Source organism: Chionomys nivalis, chromosome 3 (genome assembly GCF_950005125.1).
Source record: "Chionomys nivalis chromosome 3, mChiNiv1.1, whole genome shotgun sequence".
Lineage (NCBI taxonomy): Eukaryota > Metazoa > Chordata > Mammalia > Rodentia > Cricetidae > Chionomys > Chionomys nivalis.
Window position 1 is genome coordinate 46,803,083 of NC_080088.1, and position 12,524 is coordinate 46,815,606.

The 12,524-nt window shown below is 42.6% G+C and overlaps 1 protein-coding gene across 1 annotated transcript in view; it reads left to right on the top strand.

Moving 5' to 3' along the window:
* Cfap44 (cilia and flagella associated protein 44) overlaps positions 1-12,524 on the top strand; it is an 80,476-nt gene that overhangs the window by 10,617 nt on the left and 57,335 nt on the right. Inside the window, exons 4-8 of the mRNA XM_057764606.1 lie at positions 206-359; positions 3,231-3,393; positions 6,404-6,506; positions 8,650-8,866; positions 11,261-11,375. Of these exons, the coding sequence (XP_057620589.1) occupies positions 206-359; positions 3,231-3,393; positions 6,404-6,506; positions 8,650-8,866; positions 11,261-11,375 (752 nt within the window). The remainder of the gene's footprint in view (positions 1-205; positions 360-3,230; positions 3,394-6,403; positions 6,507-8,649; positions 8,867-11,260; positions 11,376-12,524) is intronic.

The following is a 12,524-nucleotide window of genomic DNA, read 5'->3' on the forward strand; positions in this document are numbered from 1 at the left end:
TCCCCCTGTTGTGGGCAGAACTCAGCATCTCCTACACGTGCACAACCTGTCAGCTCTTCCTCCCAGGTCTGGCAGCATAAAGCGATTTTGAAGCCAGTGGTTGCTTTCACTGCTAGTGCAGACTGCACGTTTCCCCTGATGATGTGAAATACAATTTTAGGGTTCAATGCATACTCTTCTTAGATAAAGTATTTTCCTATTTTAGTAACTCAGGAACCTCCTCCAGAAATTAAAGAAGAGGCCGAGGAGAGTATAAAGAAGAAGATATCGGAGAGCTTCTTCTACAACTACGAGGAGCTTGTCTCCACACCCTATGTGACTCCAGAAGCAAAGATCCCACTGGATTTTCTTACGCTTCAGTATCCACTCTGGCTATGCATTCATAATGTGGGAGGGTTTCACTGCAAACTACAAACTACAGCTCCAGGAGCAAATGTGGCCGCCAGCCTGTTTGTGTAAATAAAGTTTTATTGCAGCACAGACACACACAATTACACTCTGTCCATGGCTGCTTAAGTAGTTGTGATGGAGCACATTTGGTCTAGGCTTAAGGTATTTACTTCTTGCCTTCCAAAGAAAAAGTTGCCAACCTTTGTCTTAGGAAACTGTAAAAAGTGTGGCATGGGTCGGGAGTAGGGGATGGGATGCGGGGGGTTGGGGGGACAGGGGATCCTAATTTAAACTAAATGTTTCGTTTGATGCCAGACCTAGGGCATGATGATGTTTTGAGGATGCTCTTTGCACAGATGGACCAGTTCATTCATGAGATGATGAAATGTGGTTAGAAGGAGTTTGTGGAGCTTCTTCTTCTTCTTCTTCTTCTTCTTCTTCTTCTTCTTCTTCTTCTTCTTCTTCTTCTTCTTCTTCTTCTTCTTCTTCCTCTTCCTCTTCTTCTTCTTCTCTTCCTCCTCCTCCCCCCCTCCTCCTCCTCTCTTCTTCTTCTTCTTCTTCTTCTTCTTCTTCTTCTTCTTCTTCTTCTTCTTCTTCTTCTTCTTCTTCTTCTTCTTCTTCTTCTTCTTCCTCTTCCTCTTCCTCCTCCTCCTCCTCCTCCTCCTCCTCCTCCTCCTCCTCCTCCTCCTCCTCCTCCTTCCTCCTCCTCCTCCTTTTCCTTCTTTTTCGAGACAAGTTTTCTCTGTAGCTTTGAGGCCTGTCCTAGAACTAACTCTTGTAGACCAGGCTGGCCTCAAACTCACAGATATCCGCCTGCCTCTGCCTGCTGAGTGCCGCGGTTAAAGGTGTGCACCCACCACAGCCCAGCATGAGGAACTTCTTACTGCCATTTTCTTCTTGTTCCAGGCTGGTCTTTCTTTGCCAGCGCCTGTCTAGTGACATCATTGCTTTCTTATCTCACTTCCCCATCCTGCATCCGAAGAGTTATGGGAGTCAACTCTGAGCAGATCATCCATGGCATGGCCAGTTTTGATTGGTTTGTGAAGATAGGTAAAAATGGAGGGGCCTGACGAGAGCGTTCTGTTTGTGGTCAGGATGGTATGTGGGTGAGAAGGTAATTAGAGGAATTATTTCCATTATGACGTCAGCTTGCTTTCACTCGGATAGTGGCTGCTCCCACGTGACCCACACTGTGGCTGGCCTTTCAGGAAGGCTGTAGTTGGGAGATGAGGTGCTTACTGTCTGAATGCAGCTCTGAACTCTGGTTCAATCCTGGGTGTGACTAAGCTACTCTGCCCCCAAATTACCTTCTAGTCTGAAATTTCCTCCTTTTAGTTTTTCCTTTCTGTCTTTTGGACACAATAAAATCTCTTGCAAATAAGTGGATCCTCTAAAAATTAATTTCTTTTTCCAAGCAAGTGCTCACGAAATAAATAATATTGCTCATTCCCTTGATCCTTAAACGTCGGAGCTCAACAACAGGCTCTTAGAAAGAATCTGTCTGCTTACGCAGGGCTGTGATACTAAAGGTTGTCAGAGATTGCTCTCTTTGTTATTTTGTCTTGTGTTCTTTTAATTTTAGTTTAAATGTACTAATATAATGTAAATTACAAGGTCTAATGTAACCTAGATTTTTAAACTTCTATTTTGAATTAACACAATTTTAATCTATGACATAAACACATACATACATACATACATACATTTATGTGTGTGTGTGCATGCACACAAGTGCATGTGTCCGTGCGTGTGCGTGCGTGTGTTCCCACATGTGTCAGGGCATGTGCAGAGATGTCAGAGGACAGCTTTCAGGAGGCTGCCCTTTCCTCTCATATCTTACTCAAGGCATGAGAATCGGATTATCAGTCCTAACCCAATAAACTACGCAGCTGCTCCAACATACCAGAATTTTAAGTTCCTTTCAACATCAACCAAGAGGCCTATAAAATCTTTTTAGCGGATGGATCAGTGAGTAAAGACCCTTATCATACAAGCCTGATGACCTAAGTTTAGTCCTTGGAACCCAAAGTGGAAGAAGAGAAAACACACACGCATACACACACACACACACATATACACATACACACACCCCACAGACTCACACACACATATACACACACGCATACACATATGCACACCTCCACACTCATATACACATACACACACTCACACACATATACACACATATACACACACCCCACAGACTCACACACACATATACACACACACATACACATATGCACACCTCCACACTCATATACACATACACACTCACACACATATACACACATGCACACACACCCCACAGACTCACACACACATATACACACACGCATACACATATGCACACCTCCACACTCATACACATACACTCACACACATATACACACATGCACACACACCCTACACACTCACACACACACACACATGCACACACACCCCACACACTCATACCACATAAATAAAAATAAAAATAATATTTACTGTTCAACAAACTTGACTAGCCAACTCAAAGGTGAAGATGTGGATTTGGTCCCACATTAATGGTGTGATTCTGTTTTTGTGGTACAGAAGAAAATGATACCTCTTTAGAAAGGCTATCTGCTTATCCCCAGATCTCAGGATTGCTCTATAAGCATTTTCACTTACTTTAAAAATAAAATCGTCTTTATGATTCATAGGAAGGTTCCTAATTTTGGGGTAAAGATCAGCTACCTTTTCAAATCTTTATCGTTTTAAAAGATTATTGATTTTAAAAGTGGACTCCATTGTTTGAAACCCTCATCCTGTTGCTAGATTGCTGATCTGCCTCACTTATTTCCTTAGCAGCCTAACCTCAGACATTCTTTTGGCTATGACTGCAAAAAACGAGCTAACCTACAGCTTCTGGATTCCAGTACCCTGTTGTACATCGCTGGGAACCAGCTGGTCCTGCTGAATTTTAAAACCAAGGAGCAAATGTACCTGCAGAGTAGCAGTGGTCAAGGAATCGGTGCCATTGGGGTATGCTAGCAGTTAGTGACCTGGGTGAGCCGGGGAGGGGCAGGGAAGCCCTATTCGGTTATTCTGTGGATGCCACATTGGCAGTTAGGCACCAGTGGCATGCAGGGTGTTGTGGGGTCTCATAAGATGCACAGCTATCTTTATTTTAAGCCCTTCTCTTTTCTTCTTTCTCTTTCTTTCTTTATATGATAGTGTCTTGATGTGTAGCGCAAGCTGGCCTCGAAGTCAATACATAGCTCAGGCTGGCCTTGAAGTAAGTATATAGCACAGGCTGGCCGTGAAGTCAATATATAGCTCAGACTGGCCTTGAAGTCAGTATATGGTACAGGCTGGCCTTGAAGTCAGTATATATATAGCACAGGCTGGCCTTGAAGTCAATGTAAAGCACAGGCTGGCCTTGAAGTCAATATAAAGCTCAGGCTGGCCTTGAAGTCAGTATATAGCCCAGGCTGGCCTTGAAGTCAGTATGTAGCACAGGTTGGCTTTAAACTTGCATCCTCCTGCTTTAACAACTTCTAGAGAAAGTATATATATATATATATATATATATATATATATATACACACACATATATACATACACATACATATACATGCACATGATATACATATACACACACACATATATATATGCACATGATAGTTTTACTGAGCTGCATGTAAGTAATCATGATGTTGAATTAAGAAAATAATTCAAAGACTTCCTTTTGGAGGAGTTTGACCAAGAGTGATGCCAAATTTAAATTCTCCACTTCTCTCCCTGTAGCTATGGTTACTGGTCTATCTGTAACCTGTGAGTGTCTGAATCTTTGTCTCTGTTCTTGCCTGATGTCTACTTTGTCTGTCTCCAGCAAAGGGCTTGCTTTACTCTCTCTTCTATTGATCATAACAGAAAGTATCACATGAGGATGGAATGAGGGACACTTTACAGAAATCTGTTTTTTTTTTTTTAAGATTTATTTATTATGTGTACAATATTCTCAGTATCTGTCTGCATGCAGGCCAGAAGAGGGCACCAGATCTCATTACAGATGGTTGTGAGCCACCATGTGGTTGCTGGGAATTGAACTCAGGACCTTTGGAAGAGCAAGCAGTGCTCTTAACTGCTGAGTCACCTATCCAGCCCCTTTACAGAAATCTTTAACAGGGTTTTACAAGGGATAAAACTTTACTGACTCCCAAATACCCAGATGCACTGCAAACACCGCTACCCAGAAACTATATTCATATATTCATGCTGCTTTCAAGGTTTGTGATGGATATTTATTATAACAAGGTCGCTTTAGACTTGTTTGCTGTTTTCAGTAAATTATCACCATAACACACACACACACCACCTCTGTATATATATTAAGATTACAGCTATGTGTCTGTATAGGTAATGTAGGAAATCCACGACAAGTAAGGTTAGTTACTGCATTGTTATCCTAACAGCAGGTTGAACAAATGGGCTGGCTACACAGCAGAATGTCAGTCTTATGTAACCCTGAGCTGTATGTTAATTAAGCTGTGAGGTCCAGCAAATGTTCCAATCTCTTAGAGAGCAAGAGACATATTTTCATAAAGACATATCACCGTAGGACAAGAGGCAGCTTCAGCAGGAATCAGCCCGTCTATCATAGGTCTTCTGTCCCCAGGAATGGAAGAAAGGAAGGGAGCCGAAGTGTTGTCTGGGTAGCAGAAGCTCCCCCTTAGTATCCTAACCCAGGCTCCATCTCCTAAACTCTGCAGTCAGGAGCTGAAAACATGCGCGGACTAGTGCGCAGCGCAGTGTATGTGAACAGTCTCTTCTGACGGGAGCCTACTTTATTTTATCTTTATTTCCTTGGCTCCTCATGCTTTCTGCATATTTGGCTTACCAATTAGCCAGAGTAACAAAGGAGTATAAAACTCTAGCCAGTTTCTATCAATATAAACACTGACACAAAGACTTCATCCACACCGTATTTTCTTACATGTTCTTCTGTGAGTAAGAATTCTCTTTCTTCTTACATTTGCAGTCATGTCTGGTGAGTTTGTTCAAGGTGTATTCCATTTATTTATTTACTTAGCTATGTTGGATGGCTAGAATCCCTCTGGGACACAAATTCCACACTACTGAGGCTTGAACATGCTTCCTCCCACAAGTTTGTACACTGTAAACCTAATCCCCAATGCACTACTGTTGGGAGGTGGGGCCTAATGAATGTGATTAGGAACAAGTATATTCATCTTATGGAGGAAATGTGTCAGCTGATGATGGGATTTTACGAGAGCAGATCCAGCATGCACAGACACACACACACATGCACACACACACGCACATGTGTGCATTCACACACACACACAGACACATACACACACTCCCCTCATATACACCTCTTAGCTCTCACTCTCTCTTGCCCTTCTGGCTTGTACCAGGGGATAACGCCCACAACAGCCCTTGATTGATAGATATTGTCCCTGAGTTTTGTATTTGCAACTTCTCAGAACAGCTAGGAAAGTTAATTCTGTCCGTATAAGCAAGCCCGTCCTCAGGTAGCAAACGGGCTGAAACACACATCCCGTGAATGTTTCTGGTTGCAACTACAAGAACTCAGACAGGGGTTTGGCATCTGGCTCTGCTTAGCTCTTCCCACACAGCCATCCAGGCCAGCAGTAGCTTAGCACTTGTTGCTAAACATAAATGTGAATTCAGAAACACTGGGTGGGGGACTTCAGATCCATGCTTTTGAAGAATCTGTCAAGAGATCCTGACATACACTGGAGATTGAAACCGTCATTCTCACTATGAATTCAGTACTTGTAGCATGAAAAACGATTGCTTTAGTCAAGGCCAACCTTATTTTTTCTTTTACTTTCTTTTAGTTTTCAGTTCAAATCATATCCATCAAGTGTTTATCAGATGTGCATTTTTAAAAAAAATTACAGTCCAATTAGCCAATTAAATAACAGCCACTAAGTACTGCATGGATAAGATTATCAATGTGGAAATTTCCTTTTAATATTTTAGAGAGATTCTGTTTTCCTAGGTTCATCCGGACAAAACTTACTTCATAGTCGCTGAAAAGGGCAGTTTCCCAAAGATTATCATCTATGAATATCCCTCTCTGAGGCCCTACAGAATCTTGCGAGGTGAGTCCAGGGGGATCGTTAGAACCGTCCACGTGAAGGTGGCCGGAAAATGGCTGAGACTCCAGAATTAGCCACGCTTTAGCAGAGAAACAACAGCGAGAGGTAGAAAAGAAATCTATTTGGTGAAATTGGCTTATACCTGTCGAAGCTTATAAGTCTGGAAATTGAGGATCAGCCCCACAAGCTGGAGATCCCTAGGAAGGAGTTCATGGGCAGTCTCCAGGCAGAATACCTCCTTCTTCAAGACCTTTCAGCTGATTGGATAAAGTCACCCGATCAGAAATACCGGTGGTTTTGGTGTTGTCCGCACAACAGTGTCTGTACTGCTGTTTAGTTGAGTAACTGGCTGTTACAAACCAGTGAAGGTGACACAGAGCACTAACCGTCTGTCACCTTAAAGTTGGTTCTGTTTCCTGCGTAATAAATTTCAGGAGTCAGTGGTCACTTTGGGAGTTTTTCAGTGACAAATTGAAAATTGTAGACTGAGTTCTATCTATAGCAAGTCTTTCTCTGTACTGCTAGCTCCCAGATAGTGACACAGAGACTTAAACATCATGAAAGTTTGGCCTTAGCGGAGGCTTGTCCCACTAGTTCTTGTAATTTAAATTAACTCATTTATTCTAATCTACAATCTGTTGTGTGACTGTTTCCTCAGATCTTTGTGCTGCTCATGATGCTTCTCCACATCTGGCTGGTGACTCTGCCTTTTTTCTTCCCAGAGTACTTGTTGTCCCCAGAATTCCTGCCTGATCATTTAGCTCTTTATTAAACCAATCACAGTGTGCCTTGGCAAAGACACAGCTTCACACCGTGTACAAATATCCCACGTTTCCCCCTTATGTCTAAATAATAAGAAAGGTTTTTTATCTCTAATACAATAAAACTAATATACAATAAGAACAGTTACCAAGCCTGGTGATTGTGGCACATGCCTTTAACCCCAAGACTCCTGGAGGCAGAAGCAGGAGTCAGGCGTCAGGACTCTGTGAGTTCAAGGCCACCCTGGTCTACAGAGGGAGTTCCAGGACAGCCAGAGATACACAGATAAACCTTGTCTCAAAAACAAACAAAGGACAATTATCCAGTCCATCTGTATTTGGCAAATTTCGAGAAATTATTTAATTATCTATCTTATCTTAGTTAGCCAAAAGTTTTGTACCTAATTTACTATTGTAGATTTGCTCTCTGTGCTTGACTTTCTTTCTTCCACAAGATGAAATGTATGGTTTTTGGAGGGAGGGACTTTTTACCTTCCTTTTATAATCTTATCCATTCTAAAGCCGCACGTCTCAGTTGGGTTTGTACGGCTGTGAAGAGACACCACGACCATGGCAACTCTTAGAAAGAAAACACTTAACGCAGATGGCTCACGGTTTCAGAGGTTCAGTCCATTAAGGCCATGAAGGGGAGTATGGCAGCGTGTAGGCAGACGTGGTGTTGGAGCCGAGAGGGCTACATCTTGCAAGCAACAGGAAGTCAGCTGACACACTTCCTCCAACAGGGCCACATCTCCTAATAGTGCCACTCCCTTTGGGGGCCTTTTTCTTTCAAACCACCACAGCAAGTGTGATGAAATATCTTAGAACTACTCTGTTAGGAGGGTTATGTGCGTGCACACACTCCCACGCATGCAGTATGCGTGACGCGTGCTTGCCTGTGCACGCATTTGTGGAGGCCAGGGCTGGATGCCAAGCATTTCCTCTATTGCTCTCGATCTTATTTTTGAGGTAGAAGATGTCACTGCACCTGGAACTCACCATTCCTACTAGGCTGGCTTGCTGGGGAGCCCTGGGGATCCCCCTGTCTCTGCCCCTCCTTTACCTTATAAAATTGTAATGACAGCTGAACCTGGAAGCTGGGAGCCGAACTTGGATACCCATGCTTGCACACTGGGCACCTCACCGATTGGACCATCTCTCCAGCACTCTTAGATTCTTGACACATTTACATCAACACAGATCACAAGGGCACTCTCATCTTCCTCCTCCTCTGCCTCCTCCCTCTCTGGTTTTGTTTGGGGACAGGAGATTCGCAGCATAGGGTGGGCTTGATTTTGTTATTTTCCAGACATGTTCTTCCAGTGCTAGGATGACAGGTGTGCCCCTCTGGGCTCAGCTTTCTCTCGTATTTGTCGTCCTTGCAGACGGGACAGAGAAGGCCTATGCGTACGTAGACTTTAACAGTGAAGGGACCTTGCTGGCTTCCGTGGGGAGTCACCCTGATTACACGATAACCATCTGGAACTGGAAGGAAGAGCAGCCTATCCTGAGGACAAAAGCATTTTCTCAGGACGTTTTTAAGGTCACTTTCAATCCCGAAGATGATGAGCAGCTAACCACATCAGGATCGGGTCACATCAAGTAAGTCTGGCACCCGACAAAGAAACTAATAGATATCGCAAGGGCATTTTCTAAGAGGATCAAAGGCTTGGGGATATTTTTTGCTACAGCCAAGGCTACACAGGGAGACCCTGTCTTGAAAAACAAGCAAATAAATCAACAAACAAAACCCCCAAAAGAATTGTTTCATTAGGAAACAATGAACTTCAAGACCCAGCAATATCACTTTTGGGTATATATCCAAAGAATGCTCAATCGTACCACAAGGGCGTGTGCTCAACTATGTTCATAGCAGCATTATTCATAATAGCCAGAACCTGGAAACAACCTAGATGCCCCACAACTGAAGAATGGATAAGGAAAATGTGGTACATTTACACAATGGAGTACTACTCAGTGGCAAAAAAGAAAAGACATCTTGAAATTTTCACGCAAATGGATGGATATAGAAAAAAAAAAACATATTGAGCAAGGTAACCTAGACCCAGAAAGACAAATATAATATGTACTAACTCATAGGTGCAAAGAAAAACCAGCCTACATACAATCCACAACCCCAGAGAACCTAGACAACAAAGAGGACCCTAAGAGACACATGCATGGATCTATAAAGGAAAGAGAAAAAGACAAAATCTCCTGAGTAAACTGGGAGCATGGGGGTCACAGGAAAGGGTAGAAGAGGTGAGGGGAGGAAGGGAAGGGAGTGGAGAAAGATATATAGCTCAATAAAAACAATAAAAATAAGAAAACCAAATATAGATTTACAGCTATTTAAAACATGGCACCAAAGGATATATTTGCACTATGTGTGTGTCATGTAACTGGAAGTGTTCACAGAAGATGGAATTGTAGCCTCTAAAAAAAGAAAAAAAAAAGAAAGAAAAAAGAAAGGAAAATGAAAAAGAAAAAAATTAGATTTCACATATATTTTTAAAAATACTTATTTTTATTTTATGTTGTCTTAATTATGGTTTTTATTGCTTAATTTTGGTTTTTATATATCATGACCAAATAGCAATTTGGGGAGGAAAGGGTTTGTTTGGATTACACCTTCAGATCCTACATAAAAAAGCAAGATCAAGTTAGGATAGAATCTCAAGCATGGCTGGATCCTGGAGGCAGGAGCTGATACAGAAACAATGGATGGGTGCTGCTTCCTGGCTTGTGTCTCATGCTTGCTCCACCTGCTTTCTTTCTTTTTTTTTTAAATTTATTTATTTACTATGTATACAGTGTTCTGCTGGCACACCAGAAGAGGGTACCATATTTTATTATAGATGAAGAGGTACCAGATTTTATTATCGATGGTTGTGAGTCACCATGTGGTTGCTGGGAATTGAACTCAGGATCTCTGGAAGAACAGCCAGTGCTCTTAACCTCTGAGCCATCTCTCCAGCCCCCATTCACCTGCTTTCTTATAGAACTAGGACCACCAGCTCAGGGATGGCACTGCCCACCATGGGCTGGGCCCTCTCCCCCATTGATCACTAATTGAGAAAACACCTTACAGCAGGGTCTCATGGAGACATTTCCTCAACCGAGGCTCCTTCCTCTCTGATGAATCCAGCTCATGTTAAATTGACACAAAACCAGCCAGTACATAATTCTATGAATGTTTTGCCTCTGTGTATGTATGTGTACCACATGCATGCTGTACCTGTGGATGCCGGAAGAAGACCTTGTGTCCCTTGGAACTGGGGTTACAGGTGGTAGTGAGCCGCCATGTGTGTGCTGGGAATCAAACCCACGTCCTGTAGAACAGGGTATGCTTGTACCTGCTGAGCCTTCTCTCCAGATCCACATGTGTTCTCCTGTATCCCTCTCCCTTCCCCCCTTTTTAGTGTACCCTTTGCATTCTGATATAGAGGACTGGTCTCCCACAGCAGCGTAGGTAAGACAAGGGCTTTTCCATTCAGAGTGCTGCCTTCTCATAGGCTCCACCTAAAACAGTTCACAGTGTCTCGGTCACAAATACCGTAGGCTTTTCCAAAGCCACGCTGGGACCCCAGTGGCATTTCTTACTTATAGCAGCACCTCAGTCTTCATAGTGGAACAGGAATTCTCACATCCTGACAAGCAGTGTCTACTCCTGATCTCGTCTCTTGCTCCAAATACCACGCCCCTTGTTCTGCTTCCTTGATGGAATAACGTAGACTGTCTCTATCCATTAATTACTTCCAGTCTGGTCAAAATTTTCACTCATGGCTGGTAACTGCTGCATCAAACAGCACAACCCAGAATTCAGGTCTTGCAAAGGCAGAGGATTTTCTATGTTCCCTGAGAGGAAGCAGACCCTACATGGTAGTCCGATGACTCAGTGCATTACAGGTGCTTATGACATACAATTTGGGGTCAGATGGAAATGAAAAGGAGCCAACTGACTGATCCACCTGACTTTTCCTGTCTCATTGGCAGGTTCTGGGAGATGGCCTTTACTTTCACTGGCCTCAAGCTGCAGGGATCACTGGGGCGATTTGGCAAAACAACCACTAGCGACATAGAGGGTTACACCGAGCTTCCGGATGGGAAGGTGAGTCTGGCTGTGGCCCCTCGGTTGAAAGCAGCTGGACATGGACCACATAGTCTAAGACTGTCAATGATAACAGATGCTGTAATTATCAAGATAGTGCAGACCTCATCTTACTTTTTCCCAACTCTCTATTGAAATAGAACATTTTCCCTAAAAGTTTTGTAATCCATATGTGTGCCCCATTTCCTGGTTTTGCTTCTTACATAGTGGCATGCCCGTTACTTTTAAATGGCGTCATGGAATTATAATGATTTATATGGTCTTTCTTGTTTTTGTCATGATATTCCAAGGGACTTGCACAGGGCCAAGGCTTTACTCAATCATGTATCTTTTGTTTCACTGTCAGAATGTCATTCAGGAAGATGACGTCATCTTACAGAGATATCTACAACATTGTAGAATTGTAAAGCCATTTGTCAGTTGATTTTCTGACATCGTCAGTTCACTTTTCTATTGCTCTTACAGTTCTTATGGCTTTTATTTATTTATTTTTGCCTAAAATGATAGGCACTCGGGATCCATTCTCTTTTAGCATCTTATGGGGCCGCCTACTAGAATGAGTTACACTGTGTTACTTGCGATCACTTCTCTTATAAGAACATGCCAGCACACAAATGTTACTCTAAGAAACCAAATTATCTGGTCATTTATTGTCTGGTCATTTAAGTGATAGATTAGTGTCAGCTAGTACAATGTATGGAAGGAAATCAAAAACCGTAGGATAGTCAGTCTAGCAAAGTTAACAAGTTCCAGGCTCAGTCAGGGACTCTGGAAGAATCACAATAATAATAAGAGTGGAAAGGAAGATGCTGGCATTGACCTCTGGCCTCCACGTGTACTTGCATGTACACAGGCACCTATACACACATGTACCACTCACTTCCCTCCTCTGCTACGAAGCTTTAGGTACTGGTTAAATTGTAATCCTAATCTATACAGCAATGTACAGATTTATTCATTAATAATTATTAATAATTAATTAAATAATTAATGTATTAAATGAGTCTGTCTTCAGACTCTTAATACTCGTTAAGGTAAACATCAGTGTCGCTTTTCTTTAGAGTGTGGTGTGAACTGTGTCTCTGGAAGCTCTGTAGAGTCTGTGTAGAGGTGAGGGGGAAGTAGCCATTCTAAATGATAAAGCCACAG